This window comes from Anabrus simplex, chromosome 1, assembly GCF_040414725.1.
Source record: "Anabrus simplex isolate iqAnaSimp1 chromosome 1, ASM4041472v1, whole genome shotgun sequence".
NCBI lineage: Eukaryota > Metazoa > Arthropoda > Insecta > Orthoptera > Tettigoniidae > Anabrus > Anabrus simplex.
This window is the reverse complement of record NC_090265.1, coordinates 589,460,898-589,479,412: the sequence shown is the minus strand read 5'-3', so window position 1 is coordinate 589,479,412 and position 18,515 is coordinate 589,460,898. Positions and strand designations below refer to the sequence as shown.

The following is an 18,515-nucleotide window of genomic DNA, read 5'->3' as shown; positions in this document are numbered from 1 at the left end:
GGGTTTAATAACCATTAACTTAAAATTGGCATCATAATATCGAAGGGAACTCGTTGAAAATTTGCCGGCAATATACATTCCACGCGTCTCTACAATACGACGATCCATGAGGAAAATATTCTTGGTAACTGTAAAACTGTTACTTTCACTCAGCGTCAGATATAACTGACTGCCGCTACACGCACGTCTTGCTTGCCAGATTTGGCCAACTTCAGCGGCTAGCGATATATAGGTCTTAATCGCGGAATTTGAAAGTCAACGGACGAGTTTATTGTGCCGCAGTATGGCAATTCCGCCCATACATTTTTGTGCACATACTTCACAATTTCATCTTCGACTTCTTTAAAGCGTCCTTATTGCGGGCCACTGAATGCATTTTTTGTGCAGTATGCATTTTTAAGCTATCTTTGTCTTCACGGTAACCTCGAATATTGGCTTTAGTTAGGCCTATGCCGTATTTTCTTGTGGCTGCACAATTATTATACATTTCCGGGTGTTTAATAGCCATTAACTTAAAATCGGCATCATAACATCGACGAGAACCCGTTGAAAATTTGCCGGCAATACCTGTTCCACGTATCTTTACAATACGACGATCCATCGCGAAAATATTCCTGCTGTCTATAAAAATTTTACTAAGCGTCAGGTACAGCAGACGCGTTATAACTCTGTTACTGAGTAGCCGTGGCCTTTCTAAGAATTCGAATGCTCGCATGTTTTGATGCCACTCTGCAGATTTGAGAAACGTTTTTGTAGAGGATAATAGAATGCCATTCTCTCTTCACTATTTCCCGAGATCCAGTGACGTTACACATAAGCACTGTACGACCGGTCGCCGCGGCTAGCGATGGAAGGCCTATGATAAAGAGGCGGTCGTTTATTGTCAACGAGTTTTAAGTGTGGGCGCGGGGGGGTGAAAAGAAACAGCGTGGTTACTGCGGTAGCTGCCAGTGGTGTTCATTACTATCAGGCCGCAAATGCAAAACGACCCTTGTGTTTTCACATGAGATTCTGCGGAAAAAACATCGTCTTGGATTCGGAGAAATACGGTATCACTCCAGAGGCTTCTGTGGCAAACATTTCAGTTTTCTTTTTCAAACGGCATCACCTAACCTAACCGTATATGTATCATGAAAACCTATTTGAAATGCATGTAGAGAAATTATAACCTCCTCGCTAAAAGTTGACATGGGAATAGCTTTCCGAAATTTAACTAGATGCAAGAAAATATAAACTATTCTCTGAAATCAGTGATGTACCCTAGCATATATTGAGGTGTAACACTTTCTTACTTAATTTCAGTATACAGTATACCATTAAAATTAAGAGATCGTTTACTTCAGCCTTTATTTTTAACGAGTTAACAACTGCTATCGGCCACGTTATTTACGCATTTATTACGAAAACGTGTTATCCTCTTTCATTTCAAATTTTCTTTTGAGAAGAGCAATCGACAGGTATTACCAATCAACTCCAATATCGCCTTCGAATGTTGACGAGAGAGCTCGCAAATGCACATAGCGCGACAACTATACCGTACCGAAGATGATCGATCGCATTTTGTGGCAAACGTTTCAGTTTTGTTATTCAAATAGCGTCACATATCAACTTATCTGTGGGGCCGATGACCTCGATGTTAGGCTCCTTTAAACAACAAACATCAATCAATCAACATCAACTTATCTGTACTATATGTATGATGAAAAAATACTTCAAGCGGAAGTAGAGAAATTATAACCTTCTCGCTATAAATTTACATGATAATAGCCTTTCCGTAATTTAACGGACACGAGAAAATATAAATCAACCTCGTAATCAATGACACACTCTGCCATATCGAGAGGTGTAGGCCGATCGCATTCTTACTTAATTGTGGTATTCAGCATTATAATTAAGCGATCTTTTATTCAGCATTTATCTTTAACGAGTTAACAACGGTTATTGGACACGTTATTTATGCATTTATTACGAAAACATGTTCTCCCCTTTCATTTTCCTCGCGGAAGATTAGTTGACGGTTATTACTAATCGACTCCGACATTGCCTTTGAATGTCGATGAGAGAGCTCGCTGGTAGGCATAGCGAGAAAACGATACGGTACTGATGATGATCGATCACATGCAGTACAATGACTGGGTGCATAAATATCGGCAACGGAAAAACTCGAGCATGCATAATCGCTCGTAATAACGGATGCGTCACTGATAGGGTTCTCGCTGTAACCGAGGCATAATACACAGTTTAATATAGGAATGTTGAAGGGGCGGACAAAAGTTATCGTTATAACGGGGTTCTCGTTATATGCCGTACTCGCTATAGCGGACTTCTACTGTAGTTTTTTGACGGTTTGGTTGAAAGTAAATGAAGACAATGAGCTACAAAGTATTTTATGTACTGGAAACCTGAACTACTCAACTGTATATTTACAAAACAAAATGAAGTTTCATAGTGCATGTACTGTAATTATACAGTAGAAGCTACTATTAAGTCTTCTTTTTTTTCTCTTTTTTTTCCCCCCATCGTTTGCTAGCTGCTATGTCACACCACCATTTCATTAGCAGAACATCAGAAGGCTTTGCTTTGTCACATCTTCTGACAAATTGTAATGCTACCTGAAAATATTAAAAAAAACTTTGTGAGGAAAATTTGTATTCTGTGCAGCCTAATTTTACCAACCCATCATCATCATCGTTGACCAACTCCAGTTTCCCAAGTGTGGTATACGAGACCCTTCCATTTTGTTCGGTCCATGAACCATTCTTTTACCAACCCATACTGCTTTTTTTAATATTGTATTTAAAACTCTTACCTCAAAGACATTGAATATCTCGTCTGTGGTGTCTTGGCTGGTGTTTTCTGCTACGTTGTCTTCTTCGTCGTCTGCTGCATTGGTGTCATATGATTCATGGAGCACCACGTCAGTAATGTCTTGGACATTGAAATTAAGTTCCGAGTCATCACCATTTACCCATTCACATCCTGGCATTTGTACTGTAGCGGTGACTGGGGGCATTAATAAAACAATTATAAAAGTAAGAACACATTTGGAACATTAAATAAAATTTAGAATCATAAAAACCATATCATAAAATCAAAATTAAACCAGATAAAATACACAGAAACTAACAACGGGATGTGGACAGCAGAAGGAACCCTACAAGGTTGTGGGTCGAAGAATTTTTGTGACCGAAACTTCGACCAAAGAATAATTTAGTTAATACCTACTTATAGTAAAAATGAATGTGAGAAGCTTGAGCTAATAGAAGGAAAGATAAAAGAAAAGAAAATTTAGACTTACACGAACATAGTCGAGCCAGCTGCTAACATGACCAGTGGAAGTGGGACCTCTAAACTGAGAAGGTCAGGCCGTTCGAGAGGGCATTTAATTAATAAGTAAGTCTAAATTTTCTTTTCGTTTATCTTTTCTTCTATTAGCCCAAGCTTCTCATATTCATTTTTTTCTTTTCCATTACAGATTGGATTTTATTGACGATTTTCACTCTCGAGTTACACGCGCAACACTGGGTACCTGTTTCCTCATAAATATGTTCTTATACTTCTGTTGCATCATCATCATCCGGATATCCTTCCAGCAGGCCGGGTAGGACTTTTATGGACAATATGCCTCCATCGGTTCCTGTCATTATAGAGTTCCTCTCCTTTCACATCCTGCAGTGTTGTTCCTTTCTCGATAAGGTCGGCATTTATTTGGTCCAGCCACCTTCTTCTGGGACGTCCAACAGGTCTCCTTCCAGGTACTGCCATTTCCAAGTATTGTCTGGGGGTTCTAGTCTCTTCCATCCTTTGCACATACCCAAACCATTTCAACTGTGCAATGCATAGTCCTTCCATCGTACAGGTCACTTGCATGTCATTTCTAATGCACTCATTTCTAATTCTGTCTCTTCTTGTTTTCTGCATAAGAGATCATAAATATTTCATTTCACATGGTTGCAGTTTGGCGATGTCTCCTTTCAATAACACACAGGTCTCCAACCCATATGTCATGATTGGCAGGTGGTAAGATTTGAACATTGTTTGTTTGGCTTTTACGGTAACTGCTTTGTCCCACAGTAGATTTCATACCTGATAGAAGAACGTGGAACCTTTTGTCACTCTGTTCTGGATTTCCAACCTTTTGTCACTCTGTTCTGGATTTCCAAATTAGCACTCCCCTGGTTCGATACAATACTTCCAAGGTAGCTGAAGCTTTCTACACATTCAATTCTTTCTCCATGAAGTTTGAGGTCACATTCGCTGAGTGTTCTACTCAATTTCATTGCTACAGTTTTCTTCTTACTCACAGTTAACTTATATTCCTTAAATTTGTTGACCCAGCAATCTCTAGACTTTTCAGTTATGTGACTCAATGAAGACAGAGCATTTTGTAAGTTTTATTTTGTGTTTTTTACTCTCATTTTTAGCGTGACTATTGTGCTTTCCGACTCAGAGGTTCTCAACCTCACTGCAACCTTACATTTTATCAACTTCATGTTGCACATTTTTATATATTCTTTTTCATTGTGTGTTTTTTCATAACATTCTTTTAACTTTAATTATGTAGTTTTTAATATGTTCACTGAAGATGGCTCTAAAATGAGTCGAAACATGTCTGATTGAATTTCTCCATCTAAAGATGGATATATATGTACCTCATCCCCTTCGACTTTTATATTGAGTATTAAGTCTGAGGCTTCTATATTGAAGAGTATGGGGCTCATTGGATCACCCTGTAGTAGTTCGTTCATCTGTGTTATGGGCTTCAAGATAGAGACGTTATCATTTACAGTAATGTAATTATAAGCAAGAATGGTCCTAATGATGTTCATTAAAGGATTCATATATCCTATTTTGTTTCCCAGTTTCTTCAATAGTTTTTTCCTGTCCACTAGGTCGAACGCTTTGTTGTATTCTACGAAGATCACGTAAGTTTCCCTTTTGGACATCTGAGGGCATCCGCTATGTTGTCAATCGGATTCTTTATCGCATTCATTGTAGATCTCCCTCGTTGAAAGCCAAATTGCTCTTTCAGTAAGGCATGGTCGACCTCTTCTATCAGTCTCATTAGTATTGAAGAAATATGGCGGCGAGTGACGAGACGAGATGTTAGTAAAGGAGTGATATATAAGTGAAATATAAGTGAATCTGAGTGTGAATATAGGTTTCAGACAACTCATGTGATACAGTCAAGTGTTCTAAGTGTGAAGAAATATCTACAGTTGAACTTGACTTCTACGTATATCAAGGGGAAGAGAAAAAACTACTTGTAACTCAGAATTACTTAGAAATCAGACTTACACAATACATCACAAATTTACTGAAAAACCAATGTAATAGACCTACATGTGTATAGCCTTGCAAATAATAAATACATTCATCATCATAATCATTTTACAGTTCCAGTTTCCCGGGTACTATTGGCGAGCCTCTTCCATTCTGTCTTATTGAGATACATTCTGTTGTTAACAATATCCTCCAGTGTCCTTGCCCGAACTGCAATGTCCATCTTTATGATGTCCATCCTGTGGGTTCTTGGTCTTCCCACCATGCGTTTCCCTGCCACAGTTCTCTCCAAGTTAACATATGCTGTCCTTGTTGGCTCCATTCTCGTTACATGCCCAAACCACCTCATGCTGACCCAATCTAACAATGATGTAACAATCCCAGCTTCCTTCCTAACCACATCATTCCTTAACTTGTCCAGTTTGGTTTTTTGAATTGAGGGCCTAAGGAACTTCATCTTGAATGCTTGCAACCTTGATGAGTCTTTCTTAGTGAGGGTGCAGGTTTCTATACCATAGGTTAAGATTGGTATGAAGTACTGATTGAACATCACCAGCTTTGATTTTGTTGGTACTTTGGGATCCCAGAGGAGTGTTTGTACTTGCTGGTAAAAGTGAGAGCTCTTCTGCACTCTATTTGCCACCTCCTTTGTGGCTAGTGTATCTCGAGATATTACATTGCCAAGGTATGTAAAGCTTTCCACACTTTCTAGTGGATGGTTTCATAGCATGATGTTCGCTGGTCGTCCCTCTGTGTTTATTGCCATCACTACTGTTTTGAGTTCACTGATCTTCAGATTGAACTCCTGGAACTTAACCTTCCATTCATTGAGTCTTGACTGTACTTGTTCCTGAGTTTCTCCCCAGATCATGACATCATCAGCAAAGGCCATTGCATTTAGTTCACCAGAGGTTTTCTCGATGTTCTTCATTATGTCATCCATGATGGTGATAAACAATAATGGGGATAGTGCACTGCCTTGCTGGACTCCACTTTCAGTCTTGAACCAGGATGAATGTCCGTCACCCAGTCGCACACAGCTGGTACAGTTCTCATACAGCATGTGAACTTTCCTCACCAGTCCCTCTGGCACATTTCTTTTTCTCAGGGATTCCCATATCTTCTCTCTTGGCAATGCTGTCATATGCCTTCTCAATGTCAAGGAAAACCATAAACAGATCTTTGCCTTTCCCCCAAAATTTTTCCATTAAAATATGGACACTGAAGATTAGGTCTGTCGTGGACCTGTTAGGCCTGAAGTCATACTGTTCCTGTTCAAACTGTGGCTCTAAGATGACACGCTATCGGCTCTCTAAGATTTTCTCAAGAATCTTAAGCCCATGAGAAAGGAGTGTTATTCCGTGGTAGTTGGAGCATTTTTGGTGATTTCCTTTCTTAAACAGGAGGGATAATGACACCCTTGCTCCAGTCAGTAGGTATCTTGCCATCTTTCCAAACTGCATTGAGAACTCTATGTAGCCACTGTAAACTCTGGACTACTGCTGCTTTAATCATGTCCGTGCTAACTTCATTGATTCCTGGGGATTTCCCTTGTGGCATCTTCTTAAGGGCTGCTTCTGTTTCTGCCCGTGTAATGGGAGGTTCCTCTGTGCAGGTTTCAACAGCTGGTTCTTTTGTTCTCTGATCTGCTTCTGTCCTGTTCAGTACATCATGAATCTCGTCGTCAAGTCTGGTTAGGCGATCCAAAGTCTCCTGAAGTCTCTCTTTGTAGTACTTGCAATCCTCCAGTGATACAGTATCTGTGAACTTCTCCACTTCTATAACGAAGCATGTAATGTTGGCCTTTTCTCTCGTGCGTCTTGTCTTCAGGTTCTGAAGTCGTGTTTCTGAATTATTGTCAACCATGTCAAGTGCCGTAATGTTACTCTCTTTGACAATATCGATAAATTTGTATTGATAAGTTTGCTCAGTAGTTCCGCAAACCATTGCTAGATGGATCCGTCTTGAATTACGTGTGTCAGGAATCTCACAATATGGCTACCAGTAATTTACATCTTAACCGTACAACTTTAGTAATCAGTGACAGTTACATGTATTTTACTAGGCTTCTTAACCATGTGGAATAGCAGAAATGTTCTTAAAATCAAATTTTAGACATTATACAGTTAGTAACTGGTGACTTATCTGTAGGCTTGTGTGAAATCACTGCTGGTATCCATGTGTGATCAAACGTCTGGTCAGTTCGTGGAGTTTTATAAGTATTTGAACTTGCCTTATTACTTTCAGTACATACTAAACGTGAAGGTGTAGTCTTGAAGTCCTCTTGCACGTTATGAAATGTACGGATTACTTAAACACCTCTGGGTTTTGGCACCAAAATATTACGTCATAAGTAGGGAGCAATAATAACACATCAGTTAACTAACAATATTCAAGGAAAATATTACAAAGATGTTACACAGTACAGATAGCATTGTGTACAATCATGGATTCCTCACACCCTTACAGGTTCTTGAGAACCGAACGGGAAAGCCTACAACACGAAGTGTCAGCCATCGAGAATAACAACCAATATTCATCCAGGTGCAAAAATAAGTACTCAGAAACAAATATTTCCCTTTATTTGCTATGCTATTCTGTGGAGGAGTTAACAACTAACCCTGTTCCTCTGAAAACACTCAATTCAGTGAAGATGTTAATTCTAGCATTCTTCCACGGAGGTATTCACTTCCTTTTAAGAACCTTGAGGCGCCAACAAATATTATTGTCCCATGCTGCAAATTTGTGAAAGATGCCACTTCACCCAAGCTAATCTTGTATATTCCAGAATGGAAACCATCAGCTATATGCTGCTTATCCACAAGCAATGCAGCAGGTTGGTATACGTTTGGATAACAGTCTCAGATTGTTTGATTTACCTTCAGTTCCTTGTCTTGTCAGATGACCAAGTAAAGCACCTCCATGGTTAATACAATGACCTGAAATAATCCTGGATTTGCATACTGGCCCGAAAGAGAACACAGACCGTCCGTATATTGGAGGCTCTTCTTGTCCATTGTTGGCCGATATCCATATTCAGTAATCGTTAACACAGATGGTTCGAGGGCAGATGCGAAAGTAGGTTGTGCGTTCGTTGTCGATAGTAACAGGTTTCTTTTTCGTCTACTGGAAACCTGTAGTGTGTACACAGCGGAGCTCAATGCCATCCTTGAAGTTCTGCGGTACGCACTGTCCGATGAGTGCTGGCACTTTCTACTGTGTACCGACTCCTTGAGCTTTGCTACAATCTGTTGATGTATGTTTCCCTCAGCACCCTCTGGTGCAGCTGATCCAGGACCTACTGGCCAGGTATTAGGGTGCTAGCACCAGAATCACGTTCTTGTGGCACCCAAGCCACATGGCAAGGTAGCTGATAGTGCTGCCAAGGAGGCAGTCGCATTGCCCCTGTTGCCTTACAAGGTTCCAGTTAGTTATATTCGTTCTTAGCTGAGACATTTGATTATATACCTTGGGAGAGGGAGTGGCAGGCCACTCCTCTTCCAAATAAGCTAAGAGCGATAAAAGTAACTACAAAGGTAAGGAAGACTTGCCTTTGGGCTTCTCGGAGGGAAGCAGTGGTATTATGCCATCTTCGGATTGGCCACGGTATAAAAATGCACTCCTACTTACCGAAGGGGGAAGCCTCCATGGTGTGTACTTGCGGTGGTCATCTTACCATGGTACACATCCTTGCAGAGTGCGGGGACCTGGCCGATCTGCGCCATAATCTAAAACTTCCAAGTACCATTTCCCTCATCTTACGGGATGACGAGCAGTCAGCAGACCTTGTCATCCATTTGATGTGGGATAGTGGCCTGTTTTATCATGAATGAAAGTGAGTTTTTCATCTGCTTTTATTTTTTATCTTATTGTTAACTATGTTTTATTCTGTTGACTGTGTTTTAGTTTGTTTTTTGTGTAATGTAATGTTTTTAAACTTTTAACTTGAATGATGTATATGATTGCACTTCAAGCCAATGCCTTATTCTACCTCAGTCTATTTTTTCTCTTATTTAATAAGAAAATACGGCATTGCACTTTAGATCCACTGATTATTTTAAATACATAATCATTTTTTGGCTTCATTTGTTTTAAATTGTAGTTAGTGGATACATTTTAAAATTTAACTGTCATTACATTTAGTTTGTGTATGACCTAGATGTTAGGCCCCTTTAAACAACAATCATCACCATCATCACCACCACCACCACCACAACCTTTTAAGAGCTTTAGAAATGGCTTTGGATATTATATTTCACTTTGGAGATGTTTCTAAATGGAAATAAGCTTAAAATAATGGATACCTTGGAAGAATAACCTGCCATGACCATTGCACGTTTAAAAATATCTCCAACTTGATGTTTGTTCGTATTGAAAATATTCATCCATGACAGTGGGTGGATTTTGGCTTGGTTCAAAAAGGCATCCTTCATTTTTTGGTAATAATTGAATTTATACATTTTATTTCTTCCTAGGTATACTACAAAACATCTAAATGAAGAAGCTACGCCAAAAAATATCAAGAATTTACTTGCACCATGAGACAGGGAAAACCTTAGTGCAATTTATTGGTATAATACCTACAAATGCGTGTTTGTTCCTGTGGATACTACCCAGCATGAGAACTGTAGGCAAAAACTATTGTACATTGTTTAATTTGGGATGTTTGAAGTTACGGCACCTGGCTTCAACAACATCAGAGGAGGTTTATGAAGAATAATATGTCTTTCATTCATTTTCATGTCTTAGTCTTCAGAACAGTTCAGGATAAAAGATGAAGTTCTAAAGGTGGTTTATCATAAGTATATGACTCCACATATTATGGTAACATAATGCTTTTAGTAGCTTTACATGAAAAATATTTAACATATTTAAAAGATGAAAAATGATCATTTTACTTCAATTTTTAAAAATGTTTTCCATTTTTGAGAACATTGTTAATCAAGCTGACTGGTTTCATTATTTAAAATTTAGAAATCCTGTTTTAAGAACAATATTTTAAACTACTGTAAATGTACAGTTTATCAGAAGTTATAATTTGTTTTCTAGGCCTACTCAAAGTGCATTCCTTTGCAGAGCATGACACTGTGTCAAAAAGTTGTTATTGTATTGAGAAAAAATCTCAATGAAAGATAATCATTAGGAAAATATAAATGGATACTAGCATCTCATGCAGTTAACATATTGTGTGTCCATGTCATGTGTATAAGTCTGTGTAAACAGTTGATTCAGAACCTGGTCAGTTCAGTATAAAGTTCAAGTTCATCAGGATTGATTTTAGTTAGAGCTGTATACCAGGATGTTCTACTGTTTTCTGTTAAAAGCTATTGGATATTTTATTTATAGTTTTAAAAAAACCTGTTTTCTTCAAGTCAAAATGAATCTTAGTGTAACTATTTATTAAGGCAGAAACCTACAACTGATGCAATACCAAACCTTGCAGAATTTGTTTTCACCATTCATAAATCACATTATATATGCAGGCATTAAAGTCTGTTGATGTTATTTTCTGGTTGACTGAACACTGTTTGATCTCACTTTTATAATTTCCTTTATATCATCTTACATTAGTTGTCTGGAATTTATTTTGTGATATGAGATGTATTTTAGGTGCTTCAGTTGATATCATCTTTCTAGCAGGTGTCACCTAGTCCAGAATTATACTATGGACATGCCACAGTTGATAATGTCCGGCACTTTACGCTTTTGTCTCCACGTTGATGTTGCGAGTTCTGCTGTCAATAGAATAAGGAGTTACTTGTAATAAGCAGCATCAGACTTCCAGTCTGTAGGTAGCGAGTCTGTCTCTTAACAGGCAACCTCCAGTTTGATTCCTGGCCAGGTCAGGTATTTTTACTTGGATCTGAAGGCTAGAAAGTAAAAAATAACAGCCTAGAGAATTCATCGTGTTGACCACACATCACCTCCTAATCCACAGACCTGTAGGCTGAGCAGCTCATGCTCAGTGGGCTAAGGCCCATCAAGGCTGTTGTGCCATGGGTTTGAAATGTTTTTATTGTAGCAAGCAGCACTCTGTCCTTTTAGTGACAATTAGCAGGTTTGATGCAGGAAGATGATGAATATATAATAGGATCACCACGACTAGACAGAAGATCTGTCTATGGTGGCCTCTCAGTGAATATTGATACCTGCCCCTCTGAAGAAACTGGGAGGTGGAAACGAGCTTGTCAGGTACTGAGAGGAGATGAATGTAGAAGAACTGGGATTCATGAGGATAGATCCTTTCTACTTGAAGACGCCAGTACAATGTATGAAGGTGTGGAGATTGTCGTTGTCCTTTTGTGTTTTCATATTTGTCTTTGTCTCTTTCTATTGATCCCTCTTCTCACTCTGACCTGTCACTGCGATCATTCTGTTATGTTTTCCTTTTCTTGTTCCTATTTCTATATACAAGTGTCGAGTCATAAGTCATGGCAACTATTTTTTTTCTCGCGAACAGGAGATAACATGGAAAATCTAAGATATGCATTTGGAAATATAGGATAGGGCATGTAATTATGCATAGTGCCTGAAGACAAATTCTGACTTCAGGAGATTCTCGTAGGAAAGTGACTGAATACAGGCCATTGGTAAACATTGTTTTATGGTATAGACAGGAAATACACAAGACTACATAAAAAGGACAGGTCTCCACTGGTTACAGACCTTCAAAATAATCACCCAAGAGTCCAGCGCCTGTCCTCATGTAAACACTGATCGATCACCATTATCCATACATCTTTGTCCATGGACACTGGACGGCCTGAGCGAGGCAAGTCGGCAGATGATACTCTACCCCATTTGAACGTCTCCACCCACCTCGCCACTGTTCTATAGGGCATGGCATGCTCATCTAATGCTTCCCGCAGCTCTGCATGGCATTGGTGTGCATTTCTGCCACGGAGAACTGCTACTTTAATATACAATCGTTGCTCCTGCTTGTTGACTTCCATTTTGTGATGCTCTCACTCACACACTGAACTTGGGAGCATGCTTAGACCCACACTGTTGTTGACACACACCATCTAGTGGCATCATACCAAGTACATACCGTACGTTTCCAAATGCATATCTTAGATTTTCCGTGTTGTCTCCTGTTCACGAGAAAAAAAAAAAGTTGGTGCCATGACTTATGACTCGACCTCCGTATATGACTTGATTTGATACTTGTTTTCTCCTGTCGATTACTTATACAAGATTGTACATCTATATATTAAAAGAGTTTACTAAAAACAGCTTTGGCAAATCCATCCGTTTGTTCTACTGGACCGATTTGCTTCATTTCTGTTTTATTCTCCAGAATTACCTGCCAGTGAATCATGAGACATTGATAGGTCTATAACTTCAGCCAGCTTTGAGTAATCATAAAATGAAATCATTTAATGATCACTCCAATAATTGCAGTAAAAAGGCGTACCCTAACCTGCAATACATTCTGTGCTAAGTGACCAATACTTTAATTAATAATCTGATATATGTGATGTGATGTTCATCCTAAGTAATGTCACTGCATTCAGGCATGTTTGATTACTACCTGTCAAGCCAGAGAGTATACACATCCTCTGATCGCTGCTAGATAGTCTTTGATTTTCTAACCTTTCCCACCTTCCCAATATATTCAACAGATGACAGAGCATTCCTAATAACTTACATGCTGCTAAGAGAAAAAAGTCTAAGATACATACAAACAGACCCCACCATGACCTACACCTTAGGCATTATCTGGCAACATGTTCCAAAGGATACCCTAGCTACACTAGAAAGAGTGAAAGCCATGTATCTTAAAAAAGTTCTCTGCCCAGCAAAAGAAAGCTCCTTCGAGACTAACCTAAGAGCTCACAAGACAACTGTTCTATGTAGAAGAACTGCGATTAAGACTACCATTGCCTTCTACGATGCAATACCAAGCTTTACATTATGAAATGCAAGATTAAAAAGCGAATATATGGATAGATTTTTACCAAACAGACGTCAGGATGGATGAACTCCGATTACGAACTGTGGCATACCATAATGCGCTTCTTATGAAATGTTCATAAAACTATTGAAAAGGGCGGGCAAATCAATATGATTACGTCAGGCATATTAAGTCAAGTTGTCTGACCTATTTATAACGAATGATGCGGAGCAGCATGGGTCCTCTAGTGTATCTTTAACAGCTTTCTAACACGTTATTATTTACAGGCACTCTATCTACTAACTTCGCAAGATTTGGACTCTTCCACTGTCATCTTCTGTAGCATAAAGAGCACCAGTTTTCTTTAAAAAATGTAACAGTAAGATTAGATTTTAATGATGATTTTTTTAAATAGGACAAACAAAGCAGATCATTTGCTACTACAAAAATATATGAAAAGTTTTTGCTCATCTTCCCTATCTGCTTTCCTAGCCTTTTCTTAAATGATTGCAAAGAAATTGGAAATTTATTGGACATCTCCCTTGGTAAGTTATTCCAGTCCCTAACTCTCCTTCCTATAAATGAATATTTGCTTTTTTTCCTCTTGAATTCCAGCTTTATCTTCATATTATGATCTTTCCTACTTTTAAAGACACCACTCAAACTTATTCGTCTGCTGATGTAGATGTCATTCCACGCCATCTCTCCACTGACAGCTCAGAACATACCACTTAGTCGAGCAGCTCTAGTACTGTTAAGATAAGAAAAGAGCCGGGCTGAGTGTCTCAGACGGTTGAGGTGCTGGCCTTCTGACCCCAACTTGGCAGGGTTGATCCTGGCTCAGTCCGGTGGTATTTGAAGGTGCTGCTCAGATAAGTCAGCCTCGTGTTGATAGATTTTTTTTTTTTTTTTTTAATGTTATTTATTTGGGGTGTCAACCTAAGAAGGTATTTTGCCCCTTCTTTGCACCATATGTTATGAACCTGCGTGTATTTGGAAATTGCAGAAGTGTAAAGTGTTGAGTGTGAAGAAAGGAACATTAAGGATGACACAGACACCCAGTCCCCAAGCCAGGGATATTAATCATTTACAATTAAAAACCCCTGACTTGGCCGGGAATCGAACCCGGGGCCGCCAGGTGACAGGCGGACGCGTTGTCCCCTACACCGCAGGACCAGACTGTCAGTAGATTTACTGGCATATAAAAGAATTACTGCGGGACAAAATTCTAGCACCTCAGCGTCTCCAAAAACTGTTAAAAACATAGTTGGTGGATCGTGAAAACAATAACATTATTATTATTATTATTATTATTATTATTATTATTATTATTATTATTATTGTTGTTGTTGTTGTAAGAAAAGAGTAAGAATTAACCAGTGGAGGTTAAACAGGAAATATTTTTTATTTATTCAAGTCAGAAACATCACAGTGATGAATGTAACTTATCTTAGGGATCTTAACAGCTAATTGAACTTAAGAAACTAATTGCATAATTTATAAATTCAATAATCATCATTCTTTCATGAAAAGTACTAAGAGTATAAGTCAAAAAAGTTATTTTCAGGAGAGCCATTTGAAACTTTCAGCCATCACCAGAAGCCGCTTCACACATTCTTATATCTATAATATAGTTCAGTAATGACGCACAACTCTGACTTATACTCCTAGGATTATAAAAGCTGAAATGATTAATTCAATGTTACCGTAATTAAGAAATGGGTAAATTTTGACTTATACTCTTAGTACTTTTCACAAAAGCATTAATTGCTCTTTAGGACCCATTAAGACTTGCAGTAGAAAACAAAACAAAAACACATATGTATATATAAAACAGCTTACAAAAATAGGTGTCAATCTCATGGGAGGTAAAAGCATCACAGCTACAGATACCTATTGCAGAAGTGGACCCATGGACCCATCACTGTCTGTCTGTCGCATCTACTTCTGTGGCCATCGACTCCACTTGCTGTAAAGCTGCTATCATGCGATCTTTGCACTGCGTCTATGGGTGTCCTCTTGGGCATTTATCATGTGGTTGAGAGTAAAATACTAGATTTGGGAGGAATCTGCCCTGATGACATGTACAACCCACTGCAGCCTCCTCTTTCCTATCATCCTACCAATATCTGGCTTTCCAAACTGTTGGTGTAGGTCCTATTTCAGTCTTCATTCCCATCTTCCTTCCATGATGATGTAAACGGGTCCATAGCTCTTCTTAAGATCTTCTTAAAGGCACAAATTATTTCCTCAGTTGTTGGTGGAGTTGCCAATGTTTCACAACTGTACATTAGTACCAGCCCTACTAATGTCATGTATAGGTGGACTGCTCTGCAATATTAGATATGATTTGCTTTTTTTTTTTTTTTTCCTAGTTGCTTTACGTTGCACCGACACGGATAGGTTCTTATGGCAACGATGGGAAAGGAAAGGGCTAGGAGTGGGAAGGGAGCAGCCGTGGCCTTAATTAAGGTACAGTCCCAGCATTTGCCTGGTGTGAAAATGGGAAACCACGGAAAACCATCTTCAGGGCTCCAACAGTGGGGTTCGAACCCTCTATCTCCTGGATGTAAGCTCACAGCTGCGTGCCCCTAACCGCATGGCTAACTCGCCCGGTAGATGTGACTTGAACAGGTTGTTCAGGCTAAAGGAGGCACAGGTAGTGTTCATTGTTCGCTGTCGAACCTCTATTTTTGTTTCACATCTGCTCAACAGTAATGAACCTAAGTACTTAAATTTTTGGACTCGTTCAAAATTACATTCGTAAACAACTAATGGGCCAACTTTCTTGGCATTGTGTAGGAATCTAGGCTTATCTGTGCACACTTACTTTAGCATATTCTTATAATCACATCATAATCTGCAAAGGCCAGTATTGTGTCTGTTCCCACCATCTTCATTTCTCTGGTGCAGTGGGTATCACAGCTTACATTCAGCAGGGCTAAATTAAAAATAAATAATAAACGTAAAATATATAGCAGTCACTTGAAACTACAAGCTTGCTTCTTTATTTTAACACATGGGAGATGGGCCCTGAGAAGTCTCGTAGAATGCTCGCGAATCTCATTTTTATGCACATTACTTTTCCTTGATCACTGCTACAATCTGGTGACAAGCTGTTGCTGCATCTTTCTTTCTTTCTTTCTTTCTTTCTTTCTTTCTTTCTTTCTTTATACATTCATGTAGTTAACAAAATAACATCAGAAATGTAGAGCTATTCCTGCGTCAACATACAGCTGCTAACGGATAGCAATATTTGTGACGAATTATGTACAGACCAATTATCAGATGTACCGAGTGATAGTGAATTGGTTATTTCTAATGATGTTAGTGATTTCTAAAGTAACTTTGGAACTTCTACATCAAATTGTAGACAGCAATCTTGCTTGTTGGAATACAGCAGTGATTCTGATACAGCTGATGAAATAAACATAGGTACTGTAGGTCCCTCATCAAAAAGGGTGTTGCTTTGAAAGTTATTGCATCGTACAGAACTACTAAGCAACTCGGTGAGAATATGTTCCAAGTTTGAGGTTGATACCTTGAATACTTTTACAGTTACAGTAGTTTGAATACAGTAGTGTAATTTTGTTTTTGCAAGCTTAAACTATCCGGTCAACAGGGTGTAGCAGCCTCTATTCATAGCCCATCACCAACGTGTTAATATAGGAGGGGCAGTGTGTCTCTCTCTCTCTCTCTCTCTCTCTCTCTCTCTCTCTCTCTCTCTCTCTCTCTCTCTCTCTCTCTCTCTCTCTCTCTCTCTCAGGAAGTGCTCTGGGCAACCATTTTCTTTTAACATTAATCACAAGGAAAAAGGAAGAGATCCAATGATGAATCAGAGTATCGGAAAAAAGAAAGAGAAAAGCCATGAAAACCTCACAAACTTAATACCATTGAGGTCAGAAAGAACGGAAGTTGACCAAGGGAGATCAGGTAGGGAAGATGAAAGCACAAGTAGAAGTAATTGTCAAACAAGGAAGGCCCCACTGAACACTTACTAGCAAATTGCACCTTTAGTTGTTAAATTCAGTCATGGCTTATAAAGTGATTCAGGGTTAATGATTCTTGCAATCTTAAATATTCCATGGCAATGAAGACAACATTTCAAACATATACAGGATTGAATATTTACTGCAACAACTGCATGAGTGACTATGCTCCATTGATATTTTTCTATTGTGGGCAGTTACCAGGAAATAGCAAAGATAATAAAGGAACTTCAGATAGGCATTTGGAGGCTCTGTGTTCTAAGATAACTTGTATTTCAGTATTTTAACATTTTTAGATCAGTATATTTTGATCAAAATGTTTTGCCATGACATTAGCATTTGATAATTTAAGATGTAAGTTAATCAAGACTTAAATGAGAGCATATGCTAAGAATTCATACTGTAAAAGTATTTTGGAGGAATAATTAATGTATTCAATTTTGAAGTGCATTTTACTGCATTAGTTTTTCCTGTAACACAATTATAAACAATTTTCACTGCCATATTTGGGTTATATATGGACTAACATTGTCATGAACGATCAACCCATATAAGTTACATTTTGTTACATTGATATTTGAAATGTTTTTCCATACAAAGTATGTTGTGACATAATCTCATGTGTATATATGTATAATACATACCTGGAAGAAATTTTTGGAATATTTATTACCTTTACTACAAAAGTTTATGACTCTGTTGCAGAATATAGATTTTCCTATCTAGAACTACTTTCTATAGCAGGATCATTAACTCTCATTCTTATTTTCAGAGTTATGCAGTGCAGTAGTTGGATTTTTATGGGTCTTATGCTAAACAGGTGCAGAAAATGATCTGAAAATGAAAACAAGAATAAGTAGAAATATATTTGACATTTCTCACAGTCTTGAGAAATACAATTTTACCATTGATTTATATTTTCAGAATTCTTGCTGCACTGTGAGTTAGCTTCTATACCTACTTTCCGAAGGCAAACATTTGGATATAATATAGATGAGCAAATTAGCGTGTACCACTGATTTGTCAACTGTTGGGATTCTCAAGAACTGAATATTATGCCCCATTTTAGTGACATGGGATAAAAGAAAATAGTCTTTGAGAGTAAAGGAAAAAGTCTTACAATATGTTAGGCCAATTCTATGTACATCTGTGAATGGGAAGGAAACATTCTGAAGAAAAACTGCACTGGTGAAATCCAGCTTATGTACAGCAAACTGAATTGACTCTATTATTCCAACCGTAACACTGCATCTGAGGTCAAAACTCTTCCAATCTCTAGATTTTATACAGTTGTTTCACTGTGATGTGGTTATTACAATTCCAGAATTGATTAAATGATTAGTATT

General features: G+C 38.4%; 1 protein-coding gene across 2 annotated transcripts in view; it reads left to right on the top strand.

The window, feature by feature from the left end:
• The window catches only part of LOC136857166 (CYFIP-related Rac1 interactor B), a 263,971-nt gene extending 247,091 nt beyond the window's left edge, over positions 1-16,880 (top strand). For both annotated transcript variants that reach the window (XM_067135598.2, XM_067135597.2), the window contains exon 10: positions 9,759-16,880. In XM_067135598.2, coding sequence (XP_066991699.1) covers positions 9,759-9,825 — 67 coding nt within the window. In that variant the 3' untranslated portion in view covers positions 9,826-16,880. The remainder of the gene's footprint in view (positions 1-9,758) is intronic.
• The last annotated feature ends 1,635 nt before the right edge of the window (positions 16,881-18,515 follow it).